This window comes from Pleurodeles waltl, chromosome 3_1 (assembly GCF_031143425.1).
Source record: "Pleurodeles waltl isolate 20211129_DDA chromosome 3_1, aPleWal1.hap1.20221129, whole genome shotgun sequence".
NCBI classification, from domain to species: domain Eukaryota; kingdom Metazoa; phylum Chordata; class Amphibia; order Caudata; family Salamandridae; genus Pleurodeles; species Pleurodeles waltl.
Window position 1 is genome coordinate 525481925 of NC_090440.1, and position 25700 is coordinate 525507624.

Genomic DNA, 25700 nt, shown 5'->3' on the forward strand with positions numbered 1-25700 from the left:
GAAGTGAAAACATGTTAAATGTGCAAAGAAAAAAGCCCCACACCACATTCAAATGTAAAATCATAGTTTTCTTTGTAAAGTACTTTACTAGAAACAGACAGTTGAATGTATATGAATTTCTCAATATGACCTTGTTTTCTTCATAATCATGAAAATAGAAATCATGAAATCATGCCGGTGACCTACCTGTTCTCATTGCTGGCATCATAGCGAGGAGTTGGATCCTGGTCATTCCCATTCACATCATAACTTGCAAGGGGATCCTGGAAAATATTTTCATTCATTAGTGAATGGAAAATAATCACAATCTACACACCATGTTGCTCAGATATTTTATAACTATTTTACTCAAGTATTGGCAAAAACATGCTTGCATGTTGTTGTATTTTGCAGTATTAGCGGAATTTAATATTGAACTGGGCACAGCTGTATTTGAACTCTCTGTAGGGCAGAGGTAGTTTATGGTGTGAAATCTAGACTTCATGACTACGCCCAAATAAGGTTCTTGTTATGAATGATCTAATGGTTAAAGGTAATGGAGCGAACTGTACAGCTCTGAACAGCCACTTCATACATTTTCAGGTGCCTTCTCTCTGTTACATAATAGCCCAATTTTAAAAACATTAACAGTTTGAAAACCACCAGGAGCTTTGTGCAAGGCAAATGTCACCCAAAATACTGAAAGTATTAACACCAATCTAAAAAAAATACATTCTGAGTAAAGCTCACAGAGTCACATTTGTTGTAAGTATATTGAGGATTTTTTATTTTTGTTAGAGAAAATAAATAATTGTATGTGTCCTACAATGAAAATAATTACTTTGGTATCACCCTAATTTTTTTTTGCCCTTTCTTACCCTCCCTATCCATAAAAATTAAAACAAGGAATCTTAGTCTAACATTGAGCGCACTGGGAACCACACTGGTTGGAAAGTTCCTGACTTGAAAATGGGGAGATCTCTTGCAAAACCACTTTCACAGCAAGTGTAAGGCACACAAATCTGGAATGTGACCCTGGCCACCACCACGCCCTCTCCAAAGAACTCTTACCAACCAATGAAGCACCAACACCCATCCTCAACTCAGCAAGATTCCCGGCCCCCTGGAAACTTGCCACCATCATGCCCCTGCTCAAGAAACCCTCCGCTGACCTAGCTACACTTTCCAACTACAGAACAATCTCCCTCCTACCGTACCACGCAAACATCCTAGAGAAATAAATCAACCAACGCCTCACCGATCACAACCAGCAACCACAAGCTCCTCAACGCTACACTGTCTGGATTTAGGCCCAACCACATTACAGAAGCAGACTCATAGCCTCCACAGATGACATCTGCCTGATCCTTAGACAGAGGAGAGACAACAGTCCTCATTCTCCTGGGCCTTTCTGCTCCTTTTGACATGGCCTCACACCCAATTGTCATTGGTCGCCTACACAATATTGGCATCCTCCACACTCCCCTGGATATGCACCTTCTAATGGATAGAACACAAGATGCCAGCCTTGCAACTTACTACTTGGAATCCCATATACTCATCTGCAGAATGCCTCAAGACTCATTGCTAAGCACAACCATCTTCACTGCATAGATGATCCCTTTAGCTAACATCATCCCCACCCATGACATCAAGGTCCTCTCCTACGCAGACGACACCAACTCAAACTCTCTCTCTTGGACAAGAACCCCATCATAAAAAAACATGTTTACTGCCTGTATGACCGAAGTCACTAACTGGATGAAAGCCAACTGTCTCAAGCTCCACACTGACAAGACAGGAGTAGTCGCCTTCCGCAAGAACCCCTCACTATGGGACTTCAACTATCAGCCGGTCGAACTCAGACACACGCACCTCACCCACACGGACACCCCACTTCATGAACCTCGGAGCAATCATCCACAGCAATCTGACATGATCTTGCTTCTTGATCCTGAAGATGGTGAGGACGATCTTCAAATGGCTTCCAAGCACCACTAGCAAAACACGCAGTCAAGGCCCTAGTCCACAGCAAGCTGGACTATGGGAACACCCTCTATGCTGGGATCACGAAGCAACTCATTTGAGGACTACACACCTTCCAGAACACGATAGGCAGACTTATCCTCAACCTCCTACACAGAACTCACATCACACCACACTTCAGGGAACTACACTGGCTCCAGATATACAGATGCACTGAATTCATTCTCCTCATACACACTTAAGGCACTACATAACTCAGTTGTATTTCCTTCCACTAACCACCCAGACACCTCCACTCAACAGGACATCTACCCGTGCACATTCCATGCATATACAGAACCAGATTAGAGGTCAGGCATTCTATTACATTGCTCATAAAGCATGGAATAACCTTTCACTCAACATCAGAGCCTCCTCCTCACTTCTTGAATTCCACAGCAAGGCAAAGACCTCTCATTTAAATTAACCAACCTATCACAGGCAGGGCTAGGCACACACACCTATTCAGTGCCCAGATGCCCTCACGAGTGATAGTGAGATTCAGAAATACGCGTAACATAACAACGTGCTCTCTGAGGAAACTGTTCAGAAGGCGGAAAAAGCCAGTGGTAGAAAAGACCTCCTAGGAATTGCCAACAACAATAGCACAAAAAGGCACCACAAGAAGTTGCAAGGCACAAGGTGAACGGCAATATAAATAGGAAAAAAAGACAAGCAAGGGAATAAAAAAAACAGACAAACACCTGAAAGTGTTACAACACACAGGATGATGTTTCTGCATGGCTCATGTATTTTATTTTGAACTGGAAAAGGAATTAGATACTACAGGACATAGTTCCTCCATCTTTGTTTTGGCTAATTTCACTAAAGCCCAAGAAACAGCAGTCGTAATATACTGGGCTAAGGACTAGGAAGTGCTGCCCCATCTTGGTGCCAAAACGTCCTGTTTTTTCCCCAGTCCCCTCCCTAGCACCCATATGTGAAAACTCCAGGTGCCCCTGATACCCCAGGGCCTGCGCTGCACTGAGGATCCACTGCCGAAAAGGAGAAAATTGTTCTTCAGCAGCCTGCCACAGGTATTGCCCTCAGTGGACGCATTACGCGGGTGAATCTCTCAATATACTCCTCTCTCTCTTTCTCTCTCTTTCTCTTTCTCTTTCTCTTTCTCTCTCTCTCTCTCTCTCTCTCTCTCTCTCTCTCTCTCTCTCTCTCTCTCTCTCTCTCTCTCTCTGTCTCTCTCTCTCTCCCTCCCTCTCTCCATCTCTCTCTCTCCCTCCCCCCATCGCTCAGCTCCAGGTTTGTCAGTGTAGCTGACAAGAAAACTTTGTATTAGTTTTAAGGCATGAATGGCTCTCAATATTCATCACAGATAGGGGAGCCTTTTCATCAAATCAAAAACTGCAGTTTCCCACTCACACAACGAGAATCACAAATATCTGAAACCTCAAACCCAGAAACTCCTTGATCAAAAACTGGAGGAGGAGGAGGTCTAGTGCAGGCAAAATAGTTAGCAATATAGGTTTTGAAATGGGAGACATAGAACACTAGGTGCGCCTGCCACCTAGGTGGCAGCTGAACATGGACTGTAACTGGATTAATAATTTTGACCTCAGGGAAGGGACCAAGAAAGCATGGACCAAGTTTAGGATATCTACTCTGAAGTGCTAAGATGTGGAAAGACAGTCAGACTTTATCTCCCAAGGAACAATCAGAAGCAGAGTGACAATGTTTATCTGCCTGTATCTTCATCCTTTCCTTGGCAACTGATAAGCCTTCGGTAACTGAAACTAACTGCTCTAAAAATTCTGAGTCTATTGGTACTAAAGATTTAGTGGAAATTACTTCAGGAACCATTATAGGATGAAGACCCTGTAAACAAAAAAAGGTGAAACTCCAATAGTGTTATGTGTGCTATTGCTGAAGGTAAATTCTGCGTAGGGCAACAAAGAGGCCCAGTTAGTATATGCAGCATTACAAAAATAGAGTAACAATTGCTCCACTGTTTAGTTGGCGTGCTCTGTAAGCCCATCCATCTGGGAATTAAATCCTGAAGAAAATGCTCTGGAAATTCCAAGGGTGAAAGAGATGGTAAATAACCACAGATGGTAATCCATGTAAATGAAAGACATCCTCAATGAATCTGTGCGCCATGCTTTGTGCTGTTGGTATCTTTGTGAACATAGAAAAATGGGCCATTTTTGAGAATGTACCTACTGTAACCATAATCATGGTGAAATGAATGGACGTAAAAGACCATAGGACTTTGAGTAAGAGGCCTTATACTGGGCACAACCCACACAATAAGACAAATATTGAGCCACATCTTTCACAACATTACTTACTTATGCCTAATTTCACTTCAGGGGTATAGACTATCAACCAGGACTCGCCAGCCACCTGCTGTATGTATTATAGCTACCCTAGTCTTTGCTTAAGTGGGAAAGTTGTTCTTCAAAGCCTATTTCTTATCCATGAACATACCAGTGGCTCCACAGTTAAACAACACCAATGGAGAAGTAGAAGATGATCCTTCACCGATGAAGACTGGTCATCAAATGGATATCTGGATGGTTTTGAAGATATTACCTTAGGAAAGGATATATTGTCCATTCCTTCCTCTCAAAGGATGGGTGTACTCATTTCTTGCTCACCTACTGGGCCAACCTGACATGGCAATGGGCATTGGCAAAGTAAGTGACCATTCCCTACATAATACAGAGTCCCTTTGACCTATGTCTTCGACTTTCCTCTTCAGATAAGGGTCTTCTGGCAATTCCAATCTGCATCAGGTACAGGATTTCAGTTCTAACTGGAGAAGCTACTTTAGGAATTATGGCAAATGATTGACGCTGACCACCTTTCCTTTCCTTCCTTCCTTCGTTTAAACAATGTTCAATATATATTACAGATTCAATAGCTTCATTTAGAGATGTGGGACAAGAAATATAGATTAATTTATCTTTAATTTCTTCCTTCAAAGCCTTGTGAAACAAGGTTAAAAGGCTAAACAATTTGATTTCACTGCTAGATGTTTAAACCTTTTAACATAGGATGGCATGATGTGGCCCAGATTTGAATCTCAGGTCAGCCATAAAAAACATTTCTTACAATTCTGAAAATATTGTGAACTGTAAAAACAATTATATTAAAACAAACTGGGGTATAAGATTGAATTAAAAAAGCTGGACACAGTAGCCTTGTGTTTATATCTAGGGTGCCTCAGAAAACAAACAAGAAAACAAGAAGAAGAAAAGAAGAAAACATCAATGGAAGACACCAGTCAAAAAGGAGCTCAGATAAGTTAAGAAAGAGAGGGGAGACAAACAGTGGTAGGAGGACAGTGACCGCACTGAATAAAAAAAACATGACTAGTATTGCGGTGAAGAGAGGACAGGAAAGGGATGGAAGTAGGGGTGTACTAATAAAAACATTAAGAAATGTTAGGGAGAATTCAGGAGGAAGACAGAAAGAAAGGAAGTACAACCTGAAGAAAAATGTTTTTCAGCAAGAAAACCTTTCCACATTTTCATCAACCTGATGCAAGCTATCCTACATAAAAAATTCAGTATGCAAGGTTCGACAAAAAAGATTTGCCAGAACTAGATTTTTCATGAAGGAATTTTATTGGAAATACAGAGAACCAAGGCATTCTATATCTTCTGGAATTAAAGGGTATAAGAGAGACCGGAAAGTCCTGTCGAAATGAGCATAGAGATGAATTTGATGAAAGAGAAGGGAAATGGGCAGTGAGGGTAGAAAGGGAGTTGGCCATTAGTTAGGAATAGGAACATAATGGAGGCGGGAGTGATTTGGATAGTATGAAGTTTGAAGAGCATAAGAATAACAATCAGATGTGAACATGGGTTACCAAACTATTTTTGACAGGAATATAGCTTTTTTCACTAGCTCCAAAATCTGTGCATTATAAAAATGATGTAGGTACATTACAATCAAGTTGGAGCAGACAGTGAAAAGCGCAACGGGGCTAGCCATGGGGGCCCTGCACTGCCCATGCCAACTGCATGGGCAGTGCAGGGACCCCCATGGGGCCCTCTGCACCCTGTCTCTGCAGTGTTAATGCCATGTAAAAGCTGGCAGAGAAGGGACTAGTAATCCCCAGGGCAGCACTGCTTGCAGTGCTGCCCTGGCGAATTAGGACCCCCAGCATCGCCAGCACTGCCAGCCCCTCCAGTGGAGGAGAAGTGGTGGTGCTGGCGGTCCGACAGTGGCACAACTGCCACGGTCATAATGTGGTTGTCAGACCACCAAATTGGCGGCGGTCTTAAGACCGCCAGGGTTGTAATAAGGCCCTATGTGTATGAACGAAGCTGCAGAGCTTTAATGTCACCAGCATTTGTTTGGTGCACCTCTATCATTTGTATGGCCAGCTTACCCTTCTATTCTAAACTATATCTATCTAATAAATCTACATGATTTCTCATGTTCACTATTTAACCAACTGTGCTGACTTATTTGTTGTTAATCTAATGTCATTAGGGACACATTGCCTCATAATTTCATGGGGACAACATCATCCCCAGTCCGTTCGCTTTATCAAATATTATCTGATAAGATAGGAGCAACAATGGTGGTGGAGAACACAGGCAAAGCAGAATAAGTGATTAGATAAAATTGTAGATAAAATGTTCTCCTTTCCTGGAGTTTGTCTACACTTTTGCTTCCTATGGTCTACACAAAATTGAATTACTTGGAGTGTTCCAGTCTGAGTGTCAATAGGGCGAATGCATTTGAAGAGATTGTAGCTTTGACCAAGTGCATTTTACTTGTAGTTTTGTATGTGTTGATTTTTGTGGTGTCAACAATTATTGTGCCTGCAAACCTTTTAATTTGGGGACTACTACGAGTCCTTGTTATTGTGATTTTGTCATATTTTTAAGTTAGAATGTTAGAGCTCATTATTGTCACTGGGTAGGTAGCAATGGCAAATGTGCCAAACCTTCTAAATCATTGTGATTTTCTATGTTGGAGTTTTCTTTGGTTTGGTAAAAAGATCAATCGAAATCCAAGATCTCCTAATCTATTCATTTTGTTGACCTTGTCTGACAATTAAAAACATGTATTGTGAGGCACCACATTCAAACTGTATTAGGGACTTTCCTTGAATTATTAAAAGCCTCAGATGAATATATTTTAACTTAGAATAGTGACTGTTTGTTCTTTAGTGCACAGGAATGGATGTGCTAAGCAAAAGAGGGTTGCCGTTGGAAACTTACCTTGGTGTTTTTGTAGTACCTTTATGGTACCAGAAGTGTGGTTTCTCCTCTACTGAAATAGCTTTCTTCATTTCCTCAGTTTTAGGCTACACAGACAAGAAGCTTTCGTTTTGAAATGTTTATTTGTTTATGGTTCTGTTAACACAGTATTGCGTCATAGTGAGCTGCAAAGCAACTGGCCAATTGTCACAATGAGATGCACTAAAATAGGTTAGTTGCCGCAGTGGTTTGTGCTGAGATTGGCTAGTGTGTAATGAAGTCACACTGTCAGTGGTTTATTACTATTATTTATATCACATGGTTTTGCATTGGATTGGTTTGAGCAAAAATGGGTGCTACATTGAAAATGTCTAATGCTCTTGTGATTGAGAGAGAGAAAAGTCCTGCAAAAGATTTTCCCTCGTATGAAAATATGTATGTTTGTGGTTAAAAGAATGGAACAAGAACACATCTGATGACACGAATATGCAATTTCCTTTAGAGGGTATTTAGCTTGAGTATTTGAGGAGTATGAGGTATGAAAGAAACCTCAACCCAAACCTGTACAGTTTGAAGCACTGAATGAATGGGATCTCTGACAATTAAAAAGGAACAAAAGAAAGTGAAAGCCAGGTTTCATATGCTGCAGGTCACTAGTTAGATTCAAGCTAGGAAAAAATAATGCATACAGTGCACAAGGTGTGTTTCCTGCAATCGTCAATGAAACAGATAAGAAGAAAACAGACAACAGGAATGATGAAGTTAAGAATGAGAAAGAAAAATAAAAGAAAAACATACAAATGATTCGGATAAAGAGGAAGTATTTTTGGATTATTCGTTAGATTCAAGACTTCCTCTATATAATATTTTACAAACACCCCAGACCACATCAAGACATGTGAGTAGGAGAGCCAAGTGTGGGTGCATACATACTGGGAGAGACAAATGCGCCACCCGAAAATAAAGCAAGTACTAGTGGGATTATTACTACTAATGTTGCTATGCCTACCGCTGACACAGCTATACCTTTTGTTGGTATAATTACTACTGCTACTGACCAACCTCACCCAGAAAGGCCAGAAGATATTTAATATCAACATTAAATTGAAAATTGAATTTTCAGAAACTTTAAAGGGTACAATTGGCTTCGGAGACTGACTACAAACATTGAGGAAGACTTGAGATTCTTGAGTAAGGCAGCAGATAGATGTGTGTGTGTGATACATTTGCTAGGTTTGAAGTGTTGGCAGAAGAGTATGAAACTGATTTATATAAAAGTAAAGACCTGCCAAGAAACTACAGAATGGATTTGGATGAAGGTGAAGTGAACAAGATGGGTCTACTCACTATATGACCGCACGTTAAAGAACTAATTAAGAGCATTGAAAATAGACCAGGTTTTAGAATGTGCATGGATAAATGGATTAAGAAAGAAAGTAGCAAGGCAATAAAGTAAAATACTGGAGCAGTAAAGAAGAGAATGTGGGTACGATTGAACCTGAAATAGGACTGGTAGAGTCTGGACTTCTTATGGCAGAAGTGCACGGAGGAGATTATGTGCATACTCCTTTGCAGGGATCAGACCTCCTTGCATTTCTGAAAAACTTGCTAGAGCTTAGGGAGGATCCAGATAAATGGTATATGGAAGTGGAGAGGCTAGTGATGATTTCAAAGGTGTTTTGGGTGATTTGACTACATTGTTTGAGACTATTTTCTCAAAGAATCTGCGGGCTGAATGCATAGCGGCTGTTATGTGGCCAAATGAGGAGCTTCAGAGAATTTCTCCTCATAATTGCCCAGTCATTGTTCCAGTCATTATGGAATGTAATAGGAAATGTCGACACTTCTGAAGCAAGTTCCAGAGAAAGAGGTGAATTTGTCAAAACTCATAAGGGCTACTCAGGAGGCAACGGAATAAGTGAACGCATATTAAGAGAGGTTAATGCCGATTGATAGAAAGTATAGAGGAGTCAAAGATGCAACAAAAGAAAGCATTATCACAGATAGGTTTTTGTTCTGGATTCGCATCTGAAGCGTAGTTCTCATATAAAGCAGTGCGAGATATGTTGGCAGATAAAGAGCATTGACGAGTTAATGATGTGTGCAAAACATTGTAGTGATTGCTTTGACACAAAGCAGAGGATGTTGAAGGAAAACTGTGCATTTCCAGAGAAATGTTAAGAATTAGGTGAAGAATCTGGTCATTTGTTCTGGTTTTGTTGAATCTTGGTGCAAATTTGAACATGCATGGAGTAAGTATGCAGGGAAATATTGTGTTAAATGTTGCTCCACGGGGTAGAGGTTTTGTGAATAACTCGAATGTGATGAATGTGAATACTGACATGTTGAAGAAGAGTACTCCTTATCACTACTGTGCATGTATTGGACACTGGAAGCGGGAATGTAGACACAATCCAGATCAAACTCAAAATAATTTTTTTCCCCAAAGCAGCAGAATGTAAATCAGTTAGCACAGTCGACTGTGTAGTTGAGCCAGCCCAACTAGTTTTTCTGCAGAACATACAGAATAAGAGGCAATTCAATGTGAATATGCCTGTAGCTCCAGTGATGCAGTAAAAAGTGAAATAAAATGCAATACATAAATAAATACAATCATAGTTTTCAGCAAAGTCCTTTGATGGTTGACAATGATTTTCCCCAGGTTTCAACATTTTTTGAAATTCCTACTGGACTGAATCAGTCAGAATGATGGTGCCTGAGGGGGGAGGAAGTGTGCATGGTTGGTGCAGCCCTAAAGGTAGACCAGAGTGGCCCATATGTAGAAGGTGGGATGAATGGCCACCCAGTATAATTTTTAATCAATACAGGTGCCATCTTCTCTGTTGCTCGTCCTGTGGAGCTTCCAAACCTAGCCCTCTCTGCAAAACAAGTCTAAGCTGTTGGCATTATCAATAAGCAGAGTACTAATTAAGTTTTAGCAAATATTCCTGAAAATATTTCCCCACAAGAGAATAATCACAAATTCATAATACATGGCATGAGCCCTTTTTATTGGTATTTTGTGACACATTGTGCAGAGTATATAATACACTAAGCAAAAAAATTACACTTGCAGCACAGATACAGTGCAAAACTACAATCACTCAGTCTGCTGAACACAAAGCAAACCCATTAACACAATGCAGGGCACCCCAATCAAATAAAGATGGACTGGGTCTCCCTCCCATGGCTGGTGCTACAGTCTAGCAGTTGTGTGGCTTGGCTGACATGCATTTAGTGAAGGGGAAGTGTTCACCACACCCTGCAGGGGGTGGGGGATGGGGTAGATGAACAAATGCAGGTTCACTAGAAGGGGTCTGAAGCCACCAGGACCATCCCCTGCTATGCTTGGTCAAATAAAGTGGCTTCCGCCACGTAGTCCGGTTCATACCATGGCTGTAAAAGGGTTCTCATACCCGGGCATAAACTTCCAATTGATCGTTCCTCTTATAGATGTAACATTTGCCAGTTCGGACAGCCAATCAGCCCTGCTAGGCTCTGTTGGCTTCCTCCAGTGGTGGAGAAGGCAGAGCTTGGCAGTAGCCAGTTCCATCACCAACGGGACATAAGTCCTGTTTATTTTTTAGGTAGGGATCTTCTCTACTATGAATTGCTTGCTTTATTGCACACCTGATGGTGTGGTAATTCAAATGCAGGATGATGATTCTGCATTTAACATAAAATTACAACAGTCAAAAGTTCATTTATTCCCAATTCTCAACAAGATGATTTGCCTCTTGCTCTAAAACACACAATGAAAGAGGAGGTGTGGGATTTTAAAGGCAAAGAAACTGGGTTAATTAAAAGAACAGAACTAGTGAAAATTACTGTGAAACCAGATGCAGTCTTCCCTCGTAACCCTCAATACAAGCTTTTTTGAGAAGTGGACGAGGGAATGAAACCTGTAATCCACAAGATGATCAAACAAGGCATTTTTAAAAAAGTGCTAGGGAGCCACTGCAATTCATCTGTGATGAGCTTAAAGAAACAGAGAGGCATATGGAGGGTAGTAGAAGATCTGCGTAAAGTAAATAAACCTATAGTTCCATAATGTTCAACGGTACTGATTCCAGTTGTTATTTTGGGTCAGATTCCCGCAGATGCAGAATGGTACACAGCCAGTGATTGTGCCAAGCATTGTTCTCATTACTCTCCATGACTTAGTTAAAATCTCTTTGTGTGTAGTGTAGATCTTTGAATAAAGTTCTTGTGTGGTGTTGTATCCCACAATGGTATATGGAATGCTCCTCAATGTTTAGTCAAATTCTAAATAAAGATTTGGAAAATCTGCAGCTGCCCTGTAACTCGTGCAGTACATTGATGACCATAAGGTTGCATCTAGGACAAAATAGGATTGCAAGTTGGCTACAACTGCGCTCTTGAACCATCTTGCTGAGAATGGGCAAAAGGTTTCTCTCACAAAAATGCAGTATTGTATGAAAGAAGTTGCTTATTTGGGTCAGCATATTGAAAAGGGGGAAAAAGTGTCCAAGAAAACCTTTCTGCAATTGTGAGAATGAATTCTCCAAACACCTAAAGAGAAGTAAACTGATTTTGGGAATGGTTCCCTACCGTTGACAGTGGATTTCAGACTTTTCCCTGCTTGCAAAGCCTTTAATAATGCTTAATCACAGCCATGTTTCTGATTTAGTGCCATTCGATTTCAAATGCATGCATGCCTTCCTCAAGCTCGGAGACAAACTCTGTAGAGCACCTGTTCTAGGATTACCAAATTATGAAAAAGATTTTTACTTGTTTTGTCATGTGAGAGTGTGCATTATCAGCACTTTCCCAGAAGCATAATGAAATGAAGCAGCCTGTGGCTTATCTCTCTGCCACATTAGTTCTAATTTCTGCCATACTTCATGGATGCGTAAAGGCATTAGCCTCAATTTGTCTGGAAATTCATCAGCGTTAAGGAATGGTGATGGGTTACACACTTTTTGTATTATTATTATTAGGGTGTGATTTTCCTGACTCATACACAAACTCAGCATTTTATAGACAGCAGTTTAACTGAATATGAGCAGGCAATGTTAGCAGCTGACACTATTTCAATCAGAAGATGAAATACCATGAAACCCCCCAACACTTTTGTTGTTCACAGACAACACAGATATCGATGATAAGGAATGTGATCATGATTGCACTAATATAAAAGGCTGATTTGACACTATTTGTGGATGGTTCTTTCTAGAGAGACCATCATGGTACATTGAGGGCACCGTATGCAGTCTGCACCATAACAGAGACCTTAGAAGCCTCATACTGGCGTGATGTAATTTTAGAACAAGTGGACGAGTGCTGCTTTTCTGATGCATTGAGTGTTACGATGTACACCGAGAGCCAATATGGTTTTGGTGTGGTCAATGATTTTGGCCAATTAAGATCAGACAGGGGTTTTATGATATCTTCTGGTGCTACAATCAGCAATGGAACAAATATTTATTATTTGTTAGAAGCATTACAGCAACTAAAAGATTTCTGTAGTGAAATGTGCTGCCCACAATACTGGAAATGATATGGTTACATTTTGCAACCGGTATGCCAACTAGTTAAGAAGAAAAGAAGGGAAAAGTATAGAGATAGGCGCTAACAGAATATCACCAAAACATTACTTTAACAATAGATAGTAAATACGGTGCTCCCGAACAGAGGGTCCTCCCAGCAACTCCAGTGTTTCTCCAATAGGAAAAACCAAATTGATTCAAAAGGCCAGGGCACTCGTATGAAATAAGATAAGAGTCTGTACGGTTAGGTTCTTGGTCTTCTGAAAATCAATATATAATCCAAACAGAGTTAAAGTTCAGTGTCTTTATTCTTGTGCGAGGTTTTCATACATGTTCATCACATCAGAAAGATTCCATATGTGGTCATCACAACAACATCCAACAGCCAACACGTGTTTCGTCTCCGAGAAATTAATCTAATTGACTTCCTCAGGGCAAAATATAAGTAAGGTGTTAACATGAATAGATGGCTTATCCTAATCAAGTAAAACTCTTCAAGATAATGTACGATCAATAGAGAAAGGACGTGTAAGCCCTCGGTCTCATCTAGAGGTATAAGGTATAGAAGAGACACAGAGTAAGGTCTCAGGAGTGTGTGTGAAACTCCTCGCCATGCCTGTGTCACCATAGGGCTATTTTTATGATAATAATAATAATAATAATAATAATAATAATAATAATAATAATAATAATAATAATAATAATAATAATAATAATAATACAATTTGTAAAGCTCTTAGTCACTTCTGACGAAGTGTCCCAGCTCTAAGGTTTGACTCCCAGGTGCAGGGCCAAACAGAATACTAAAAAGAGCAAGCCAATGAGATCAGTCTAAACGACTACGTTTTTTTTTCTCAAAAAGATAGTCCAGTTTTTTCCTAAGTGAGAGGACAAAACAAATTCACATCTTTGAGTCTATAAAACTAAAGGAACACCGTGCAATGCATGTTCTTTTCTCTGTAGGACTACAAGCAAGAAGAGACCCTGCTGATCCTAGATTCCTCCGAGGAAGATATAGTTTGACAAAAGAGTACAGATTTCAAGGACCTTTGTTATTCAGAATTCTATGGCAATAGCACAAGGCTCCATAGGTGCCCATGCCTGCAGCCTCATTTATTTAGGCAGCATGAATCTGATCAGGCATATGCCACTCATTGAGTACTGTATAACACTGATCTCACTTAAACACAGCTGCCACTTTTCCCCCTCGAGTCCAACAGTTTCCAGACTATAATGTAGAGTCTCTTTTATGGTGTTTTTCCTTTCATGGTTGTTCATGTTTGCCCCTTTTTAATCTATAAATAAGCTCGTCTCCTCCTAATTTGGGACGTTTTGTGGAAAAAAAACAACTAATTAAAGTATTACAGCTTTACTTACATAGTTCTGCATGAGATCCGGATGATTCTTCTCAACCCCATCGTCCAAAATGGTCACTACCACGTTTTTGCCAGTGTAACCTCTTTCCCAGGCTGCTACGATGTTCATATCCGATCTACAGCGTGCAGTTTTATCAGCGCAATGCTGAGGGCGCCCGTGAGAAAAGAAAGAGTAAAATGAAACATGTTGCAACGTCTAAAACAATGATTGTCAGATAAATATCTTTTAATGAGAAAAGTCAATGTTTAAATATTTCAAGTCCAATACACAAATAGAATATTGATTTTCTTGTTGTGATCACCAAGGTAGTGAGTGGTTTAATATTCTTTTATGGTCTATCACACAAAAAGTTGAGAATAGAGGCATTATAATGGTTCTCCTAGCTGAGTACCTGTTGTGATATTTGCACATCATTCAACTTACTGTTTGGAACCCGGCCAAAACCACTTACCTTTTCACCCATGGTAAAATGAATACAATATTGTTGGAGCAATGATAACAATTGTTCTTTACAGAGCTCAGGACATAGCTAACACCTTACATCTATTGATGTAGCATTAGATCCTAGAAGTTGGAAGGGGCCCAGTCTGCCCTTTACTAGATGCAAAGTATTGATGAGCCCTAAGTAGGGCAAAACTGGTCCTGGGTTGCTTGGGGTCCAGTTAAGGGAGGACCTGGCTTGGCAGTTTGCGCTGGACTATTCCCACTGGAGCAGGGTCAAGACAGGGCCCAAACTAATGTGGCATGGGGTGATAAATAACAATGGATTGGGAAGCGGTGAAGTAATTACCAGAGTCTGAAATTAATTCCAGCACTTTGGTGTGTGGTTCTAAGTGGGATAGGTTTTCCCAGATGTTGGTCTCGTGCACACTTTGTTAACTGGAACCAGGCTATATCTGGCTGATGAGCCCTAAGTGGAGTGAAACCGGTCTTAGGCTACTATGATCCATTTCAGTGAGGACCTGGACCGGCAGGTCAGGCTAGACTATTCCCATTGGAGCAGGGTCAAAACTGCTTTGAAAAAGACTAGGTCCAAAATGAGGTGGCATGGTGAGCAACTTATTGGGATGCAGCCTCGAGTAATTACCAGTGGCTGAGATTAATTCAAAGATTACATCCATCACTTTTTGTACACTTCAGTGTGTCGCCCTAAGTGGGACTGATAGACCCAGACGTGGGTCCTGTGCACACTGTCTCAATAAAACCAAGCTGTACCTGACTGATGATCCCTAACTAAGGTGAAACCTGTTCTAGGTTGGTTGAGTTCTGGTTCAGGAGGGACCTGGCCTGGCAGTTCGGGATTGACTGTCTCCACTGGAGCATGGTCAAGACTCATTTGCATATGACTAGGTTCAAATTGAGCATGCATGGTGTGCAAAAGAACGATGGACTGGGATGCAGCCCAGAGTAAATACCAGTAGCTGAGATTAATTTAAGCATTCTATCCATCGCTATTTTGTAACCTTTCTTGTATTAGCTGCAGAGACTTTAGAGGCTGCCAGTGTTTAGAATTGTTTAAACATGGAGCCTGCCTGGCTCGGTGTTTACACTTCTGAGAAGGTGAGAAGAGCATGGGGAGAGTAAAGGAAAAATGCAGAACAGAGAATGTAATTTATTAGCAATGTCCTTCACTAGTTCTCCTCCTACCTTTTCAAGCGACATCAGTTTGTTCACATGGCTACCACCAAGTCACAAAAGATTCCTATCACCAGCGGAATCCCCCAAGGCTCCATACTGTCTCCTGTCATCTTCAACTCTAACATGGAGATGACAGGTGCTCTACTCATAAATAATAGCATCACGATTCACATTACGCAGATGATACACAACTCTTGAAAGTCTCTTCTGCTTCAACAGCTCAAACACTACTTGTGCATCGTCCAGGCATGGATGTCCAGCACCTACCTGAAGCCCAAAACAAATAAGATAGAATTCCTGTAATTTGCCAAGAACAATAAACAAGATGCAGTAAAAACCTGGCTCAATGGCATAAACCTTGATGGCTTCAAACCACAACTTTCAACAAATTCTGATTTACTTCAGTTCACCCTGGACACCAACCTCTCCCTATAGGAACACATTGCCAAAAGAAAACAAAGAAAAACAAAGATGGCTTGATACCTGTACTCTTATCTAGAGAAAGTCAAACATTTCTTCCAGAAACTGTCTGTCATAACCTTCTAAAGTCAGACTCCATTTTGAGGAAGTTAAGCATTAAGTTAGCCTGTCTGCCTTTGGTTCATATCAAGCATGTCATTATCTTTTGCAGAACTTGTGAAAGTGTCATTTCATATAAACAATGACTTTGCTATAACATCAGTAGACACAAATCCGCTACAAGCTATGTAATATCTGCGTTTTAAGGCTTACCAGTAGGCATGTAAGTAAAAGATGTAGTATCGGTTGATGTATTTTTATAACTCTGGTTTAGACTTGTTAAATCCTGGATTGTTGTGAAGTTTCCCAATGCAGATTAAAGGTCAGTTGCCAACCTATATAAACCAATAGGATTGACCACTACATTTGAGAGGACTCTGCACCAGGCTATCAGGAGAGGTTCTTCCAGACTGCCACAGCATCCTCTCTTATGCCAAGAGTCTATCCAGAGATGAGGGGAGCTGAGCCCAGCTGATTGTGTATTTTCCTTCAGAGGGAATGCTCCTTTCCGGCTGAAGTCTGATAACCACAACAACCACGACGTTTAGTAAGCAACAGGATGAGACTGTTGAAATAAAACACTTTGAAACAAATATAGTGTTTTTTTTTTTAGTTCAGTGCCTGAGTGTGTTATTCTAAAGAACACAGTTGGGTTTGAATTACCACTGCATCCATTCACCATTTACAGGACTGTTAACTACCCAGAGAGCAAGGGCACCACACCAGCAGGAATGCTCAGTGGGTTATGTTGGGCTACAATATCCTGCACCTCCTTGTTCAGGCAATGAACTCACTCCTTGCACCCATGGGTAGGGAGGCTAGTCCTTGTAGACCTAGGCCAGAGTCCCATGCTATGCCACACAACTTCAGAACTTGTTTAAGGCCCTTGTACTCCTGCACATGAATATTGGTAAGGCCCTACTCCATAGCTTCCCAGACTCCACACTGACACTTGTTAAAGGCATTCTATATGTCTCAGCACAATTAAATCCAGGGCCTGAAGAAATCTGATCACAACACCCTCATCCTGATGGAACTCCATTGGTTCCCCTTGCAGGCCCTTACCATCTTTAAAACCAGCTGCCTCATTTACAAAGCTATCACAATCAGCACCTCCGCTTATCCTACAGACAAGCTTACCATGTCTGGTGTATCTCGGCACACCCACAGCCCAGACACCTTCAAACAGCAGCCTAAGAAGTATAAAAAAGAAAATACAAGACAGAAGGCCCTTTCCATATATGCACCCAGGATCTGGAACAATGCCCTCTATCCATCAGGACTACCCTACTACAACTCCCATTTAGCAGAGTCAAAGTCACCACTTTAAAGAACACTACATCACATTGCTGTAACTGTCCACAACCTAGCTTGTGCTTCTCTTTCTCATTGACTTTATTCTTGTCTTTAACCATATAGAGCACTTACTTTCCATTTGCTAGGTTCACGCTATAGGAATATATATAAAGATTGAAAGAAAAGGAAAAGGTGATTTACAGAAAGTAGAGAAAAGTAACTAAACTGGACAAAGTGACATGTTTGCAATAAAATGCAGAGCCAATGGGGATGAGCAGAAGGGGCAAGAGAAGTTAAAGAAAAGGGGTCCAGAAAAAAGATTTCAATAGAAAGTGGAGGATGGAGATAAGGAGGAGATATAGTGGACAGAATAAAAGACATGTGGAATGAGGAATCTGTCGATCCAGAAGCAAGGTTGCAACTATCATTGGTGCTTAAGGTGCAGGGGCATCAAGTCCAGGGGTGTGATTGATTTATATCTGTATTTTATTTCAAACCCAAGAGCTCATTTGTTTTTGTTTGCTTTAGGGATCATGACACCCGTGCAACATCATCTAAGAATTATTTCTGCAGAGGGAGAAAAGCCCTCTGACGCAAGATGCAGTTCTAGATATACGTCATAAACAGAAGCACTGACAAATGAAATAAACCTAGTTGTGAAGGAGATTAGACCTAGTAATATTTTCCTATATAACGACAATATTGTATTAGGAGTTCAGCATGTGCCCAGCTTGCTCCTTCCATTTGAGGAAAAACAAGTAAGGATGTCTTGCTGGTGGTTGATTGAAAATAATCGGAATGTCAGAACATCACAAATGGCTTGAAATTGTGGTTTTACTTGCTGGATTTTCATATTCAGAAATAACTTCACATTCAAAACAGGTGTTCTCGCTTCAACAATGAAAGCTATATTTTTTAGGATTATCTCCATTCCATTTATTGAAACGGGAAAACTTTCCATTTAATGTTCCTACTCTTTGATGTCTGTTTGAATGAATAGTGCATGCATTGAACTTGCGTTGATTGCTTTAAAATTAATATTACATATTCCGAAAGGATATGATAAGGACCAAAATGAATTAACTAAAATGAATATACCACACATTTAAAAAAATATAAAAGAAGGAACTAGCCTTTACGATGCATCCATCACATGCATCAATTTTCAATGCAGGTAGTATTTCTACATTTGTCACGCAGTACTTTATCACACAGATAAGTATTTTTGTAAACAACATAATTTTCTATGTGTGCGTAGGGATAAAGGGAGGCAAAGATGATTTTAGAGTTTAAAGGTGGGTATAGGTAAAGGGAGGTATGGATAATTTTTTAGTTTAGGGGTGGGTACAGGTAAAGGGAGGTAAGGGCGATTTTAGGGTTTATGAAGTGACTAAAGGGAGGTAAGGACACACATAATTATATATATATATATATATATATATATATATATATATATATATATATATATATACATATATATATATATACACACACATATTTGTGTGTGCACACATATGTATATATCCTTATTGTTTCATGATTAGAGTGTCACATACATTATGCAAAAAAAAAGCAGGGCACTCTGGGTAGTTTTTAAGATTAGGGGGAGTGCAGCTCCTTGCTACGGAGCACCCTGCAATACCACTGAACTCTGAAACTGCTCACCTCAAGTGTCCATTTTTCTAACAAAGTTGTTAAGCATAGGTTTGTACAGTTCCATCCACACCAACGCAGAAAGTGACAAAGGGGGTTATTACAACTTTGGAGGAGGTGTTAATCCGTCCCAAAAGTGACGGTAAAGTGACGGATATACCACCAGCCGTATTACGAGTCCACTATATCCTATGGAACTCGTAATACGGCTGGTGGTATATCCGTCACATTTGGGACGGATTAACACCTCCTCTAAAGTTGTAATAACCCCCAAAGTCTTTAGTCTTCATGCATAGGATTAGCTAGTGCCATCCGTGCCGAGCTAAAAAATAACAAAATCCTTTCACCACTCCAGTCACTGTATCACAGCTTTGAACTGGAAAAATATCTTACAAGCCAACCTGCAATGAATAAAAACAGCCTCTGACACATATTTTGCTCTTATGAGAGCTCTCCAGAGATGTATGAGGACTGAGAGTATGGCATGAAGAGTAAGTAGTGAGAGATGAGGAGTGCTGCATGAGGTATGAGGAGTGAAAGATGGGAAGTGAGAAATTAGTGATTAAGAGTGAAGGTTGAGAAATGAAGACTAAAGAGTAAAAACTCAAATCCAAGGATGAGGGGTGAGGGAAGAGGAATGAGGAATAAGGGCTGTAAGTTCAAGAGTGCAAAATGGTGAGTAAGAGATTAAGACAGAGGTGTGAAACGTGATTGAGGGACAAGGTGTAATGAGTGAGGAGTGAAGCATGAAGAGTCAGAGAGGAGGCGTGTAGGACAAGCAGTGAGCAAAGATGGGTAATAAATGAGGTGTGAGAATGATGACCGAGAGTTGAGACCCAAGCAGTGAAAAATGTGAAGAGTGAGGGACAAGGAACATGGAACGAGAAGTAAGGACTGAGGTGTGAGCGATGAGGTCTGAGGAAGGAAAGATGAGAAATAATAGATGCAGGATGAGTAATGAGAAGTGAAAAATGGGAAATGAGGGGTTATGGACAAAATGCAAGGAATGAAGAACAAAGAAGTGAGAATGAGGAGTAGGAGATGAAGATTGAGGGATAAGAAATCTGAAGTAAGTGATAAACACTAATGTGGTGAAAATGAAAAGAATGTGGAGTGAGAGATGAGGAATGAGATATGAAGAGTGATCTATGAGGTGTGAGAGTAGAAGAGGGTGGGATAAATGATTAGGGGTGAGGAACTAGGATTGATAAATAACAATTGAGGGGTGATAAGTAGAGAATGAATGTTAAAGAGGGAGGTTTGATGAATGAAGTGTGATCACAGAGTCAAGCGTACAAAGGAAATTGAAGGCGAGAAATGAAAGATGGGTTATAAGGAATGAGAGTGGCAGATGAGGTGTGAGAAGTGAGGAATAATAGATAAGAGATAAGGGATGAGGGCTGAAGAATGAGAGGTGAGGACTGAGGGATGATGAGTGAGCAATGAGGATATCTTAAAAAGAATTAGAATCTGCACATTTGAAGGATGAAGAATGGGGAATGATGGATAAGGAGTGAGAGGTGAGAAATAAGGAATGAGAGATGAAGTGTGAGGACTGAAGGTTGATTGGCAAAGCTATAGAGAGGGATGTAGAATGAAGGAATAGTAAGGGGTGGTAAGGGAGAAACATAAGGTGAAGATTGAGATCTGTGCCATGAGGAGGGAGGGATGAGGATATCCTAATATGGTCAGGGTGGTGGGCATTTTGGGAAAGATCATTCATACAGTTCCCTTGTCACTGCTGGAGTGAGGGGAAGTGAGCAGTGATAGATGAGGGATGTTGAATAAGAAATCAGGGGTGAGGAGTGTGAAATGAGGGAAGAAGAGAGAGAGGAATGTGGGTGAAATAGTGAAGGATTAGGCAGGAGGAATAAAGGATAAGGTTTGAGTGGTGAGGATCAGGAGTGAGGCAGGAGAGAAGGCAATGAGGGATGTGAGAGAGGATGAGAAGTGAAGGTTGAGGAGTGAGACAGGATGAAAGAGTACTTAAAAGTGAGGGGTTACAGATGACAAATGAGAAATGAAGGATGAGGAGTAAGATATCAGGGCTGAGCATTGAGGAGTGAGGGATGAAAATGAGGAATGATGGTTGAATAAAAAAGGATGAGAAGTGAAGAAAGAGGAGTGAGGTCAATAACGTATGAGTGAGGAATGAGAACTGAGACATGAGATGTAAGGGGGCAGCATGTCCTAAAACGGACAGTGTGATATGAAGTTTAAGCTATTATCATAGTCGATTTCATTTATTTCTCAGAGGGGGAGGTATGAGCAGTAAAGGATGATGAAAGAAGAATAGAGAAAGGTGAGGAATGAAGTGTGACAAATAAGTGACGTAGAGTGAGTAGAAAAGAGTGACAGATAAAGGGATGGAATAATGGATGAGAGATGTGGAGAGACAACTGAGAGGTGAGGGGTGAAACATAAGAAGTAGATTGAGTGAGCAGGTGAGGGATGTGAAGTGATTATTAAAAATTAAAAGTGAGCGCTGACTTATGTATGGGGAATAGAGGATAGCTGATGGATGGTGAGGGATGAGGAGTGCAGGAAGAGGAAAAAGCAGAGCATTTAGGGCCTGCTTTATATTTTTTCAGTCGGTCCGTCCTCTGCCAGGGTGACAGAATAAATGACCACGTCGCCCTGACGGAGGTGCCTGCCACCAAATGTTGAAATGTCCATTGGCCTGACGGACATTTCACACATTGACAGGTACCATTGATCCCTCTGCACCTAAACTTTTAACTGGGCCCTAAGTGTGATATAAGAGAAGTAAAGAATTAGGAGCGAAGAAGAAGGGAAGGGCTGAGGGATGAAAAGGAAGTCAGGAGTGAGTTGTGGTGAGTCATGGATAAGGACTGATGAGAGGGTTGAGTAGTAAGAGGGTATACATGAGGAGTAAAGGATGTGGAGAGGCGTGTGTGGAGCGGGGATCACCTACTCGCAGTGAAGACCTGTTTGCATTATATAATATACTGAAACTAACTAACTATAACTCTAAAATGTCAAAATTGTTCAGACTCTGTGGCCCTCTGCAAGACTATTTGTTAACTCATCATATCAACGGCATTAAACCTGTTAAAGCTTGGGCCAAACATGCAGAGCGGGGTAGTGATGGGTGAATGATCAGAATGTGTATACAGACTAGTTACTGCTCCAAATGTAATGATACTTAAACCACCCTTATGGCCCCATTTTAACTGTGATTAATAACACTGCAATTTGGAGGTTCCATCCTGAAGTGTGGAAAGGATTTCTGGGACAAAGTGGCCACTGTGGGACTGCTGATGTATGCCACAGAGGAGGGCCAAATTGTGCAGCAGGGTTAACTAAATTATGTGGTAAGAAAAGCCAAATTATGCAGAATAATTAGGCACATTTTGTGGTAGTATTACTGCATTATTTTGCCATTTATAACCATGTTACCATCCTCCAGGACCATGTCCAGACTTCTGCAATTTCATCACTGACTTCATTACCCCCTCACCATAGCCTCCAACAACTACACTTTCCTAGGTGACCTCAACTACCATTTCGATGGCCACAATGTCATCAACACTTCCAACCTCCTTGACAGCATAAACAACACCAGACTCACCCAACTCGTCCACAACTCAATGCACACGACAGGCCACACACTAGGCCCCTATCTTCATCTCCAGTGACCTCATCGGGTATAGCCACACCACAGAACTCACTTGGACCAACCACTCCACTGTTCACTTCAACATCACCACCCCCAGTCTGCCCAACAACCCTACCGCAGCTGGGGCAAAGCCTCACAGGACACATGGATCAATGCCCTCAACACCACCCACCCCAATTCCTACAAAAACCTAGACCAGAATGTCAGAAACTTCAACAACTGGGTCACCAACTGCACCAACAGCATCGCTTCCATACGCAACAACACCCACACAAGGCACACCAAGTAGTGTAGGGGTATACTGAAGATCTCAGAACCACTATACAACACTGTAAACAACTGGAAAGGAGATGGCGCACCAGCAAGGACAAGAGTGAGAATACCACCTTCAAGATAGCCCTCAACCTCTACCACGGACAGTTGAGAGAATCAAAGAAAAATGCGTTAGACTCATGCACTGCATCAAGCTCCAATTGTAGCAAAGAACTCTTTAACATCAATTCTTCAACCCCTCAGCCACAACAAACAACATTACCCCCTCACAGGAACTCTGCGACAACCTTGCAAATTTCTTCCACAACAAGATCGCCAACATCTACAGAAACTTCAAACCCGAGGCCCCCGACATCTTCGGCGCATGAGATATCCGTCACCGTTGTGACGGAGTAACTTATCTGCTAAGATCTCACTCAGGCCCTCTGTCACTTTCTAGCTTGGCATGAATGGAACTGTATAAATCATATGCTTAAGAACTTTGCTAGAAAAATGTACATTTGAGGTGGGCAGATTCGGAGTGTCAGTGGTGTTGTAGGGTGCTCCATGGAAAAGAGCTGCTCTCCACTTAAACTTGGGAACTACTCAGAGTTTCCTGCTTCTTTTTTTGCATACTTCATGCAACACTGTAATCCTGAATCAATAAAGATATATACATATGTGTGTGTGTGCACATATATATGGATATATATATATATGTTTATGAATTTACATATATGCATATATGTGTACATATATATGTGTTTGTCTTTTTATTTTTTGAGGAGGAACCCTCTTTTTTTTATCACTTACCTTCCTTTATCTCTATTCACTTCCTAAACCCTAACATCATCCTTACTTCCCTTTACCTGTACCCACCCGTAAACTCAAAAATTATCCTTACATCTTTTTACCTCTACCCACCTTTAAGCCCTAAAATCATCATTACCTCCTTTTACCGCTATGCACACATAAAACATTATATTATTTACAAAAATACTTACCTGCGTGATAAAGCACTGTGGCCCTGATTCTGACCTTGGCGGACGGCGGAGGCCGTCCGCCAAGGTACCGCCGACAAATGACCGCACCGCGGTCAAAAGACCGCGGCGGCCATTCTTACATTTCCGCTGGGCCGGCGGGCGCTCTCCAAAAGAGTGCCCGCCGGCCCAGCGGAAATGCCCCTGCAACGAGGACGCCGGCTCAGAATTGAGCCGGCGTAGTTGCAGGGGTGCGACGGGTGCAGTTGCACCCGTCGCGTATTTCAGTGTCTGCAAAGCAGACACTGAAATACTTTGTGGGGCCCCCAGGGGCCCCGCGGCACCCCCTACCGCCATCCTGTTCATGGCGGGTTTCCCGCCATGAACAGGATGGCGGTAGGGGGTGTCTGAATCCCCATGGCGGCGGAGCGTGCTCCGCCGCCATGGAGGATTCAATGGGGCAGCGGTAAACCGGCGGGAGACCGCCGGTTTACCCTTTCTGACCGCGGCTGAACCGCCGCGGTCAGAATGCCCTTGGGAGCACCGCCAGCCTGTTGGCGGTGCTCCCGTGGTCGGTGACCCTGGCGGTCACCGGCCGCCAGGGTCAGAATGACCCCCTGTGTGACAAATGTAGGAATACTTCCTGCATCGTAAATGGACACATGTAATGGATGTGTGGTAAAGGCTATTTCCTAGTTTTATATTCTGTCAAATGTGTGTTATATTAATTTTAGTTAATTCATTTTTGTCCATACCATATCATTTCAGAATTTGTAATATTGATGTCAATATGTAATATTAATTTTAAAGCAAATCAACATATCTTCTGTGCAAGCCATATTCATTTAAACAGGGGTCATATTCATTTAAACATTGCCTGTCGTCATTTCGGTATGTGCTTTATTCATTTCAAAGCATGCTGCATTTATCTCACACAGTTTCGTATTCATGTCAAAAAGTGTCATATTAATGACTGTCATACTAATTTTGATGTGGGCCTTTTTGATTTCACCAGCTGTCATATTCATTTCAAAGAGGTTCATATTCATTTTAACATGTGTCACATTACTTTCAATAAATGTCATATTCATTTCAGTGGATGGCATATTTACCTTAACACCTGTCATGAAAAATGTAACATGGGTCATATCTATTTTAACATAGGTCACATTAATTTCAATATATGCAATATTCATTTTGTCATATTCCTTTCAATGGATGTCTCATTCATATTAACACATATTCATTTTAACATGAATCATATCCATTGCAAAACGTATCATAATCATGTCAGTGTGTAGCATATTACTTTCAATGCAAGTTGTCATGTTTATTTTAGCGTCACTCAAATTCATTCTTAAAACATGTCAAATTCAATTCAAGGAAGCTAATTTTCATTTCAACTCATGTCATATTCATTTTAACATGTGTTATATTCCTTTCAATCAATGTTATGTTTACTTCAATGGATATCATATTCCTATTAATACTTGACATATTTTAACAAATATAATCATTTGAACATTTATTAATTAATTTAAATGCATGCCATATTCATTTAGAAAAATGTTGCAATAATTTTATCTTTGATCATACTCGTTTGAAGGCATGTCAGTTAAATTCAATTAGGCTTATTTTTATTTCAACGTCATATTCA

At 41.0% G+C, this 25700-nt stretch overlaps 1 protein-coding gene across 1 annotated transcript in view; it reads right to left on the minus strand.

Annotated features, from left to right (window-relative positions):
• The window catches only part of PCSK6 (proprotein convertase subtilisin/kexin type 6), a 1406757-nt gene that overhangs the window by 694569 nt on the left and 686488 nt on the right, over window positions 1-25700 (minus strand). The window contains exons 4-5 of the mRNA XM_069222809.1: window positions 14066-14209; window positions 187-263 (exon numbers count right to left, since the gene is read on the minus strand). Coding sequence (XP_069078910.1) covers window positions 187-263; window positions 14066-14209 — 221 coding nt within the window. The remainder of the gene's footprint in view (window positions 1-186; window positions 264-14065; window positions 14210-25700) is intronic.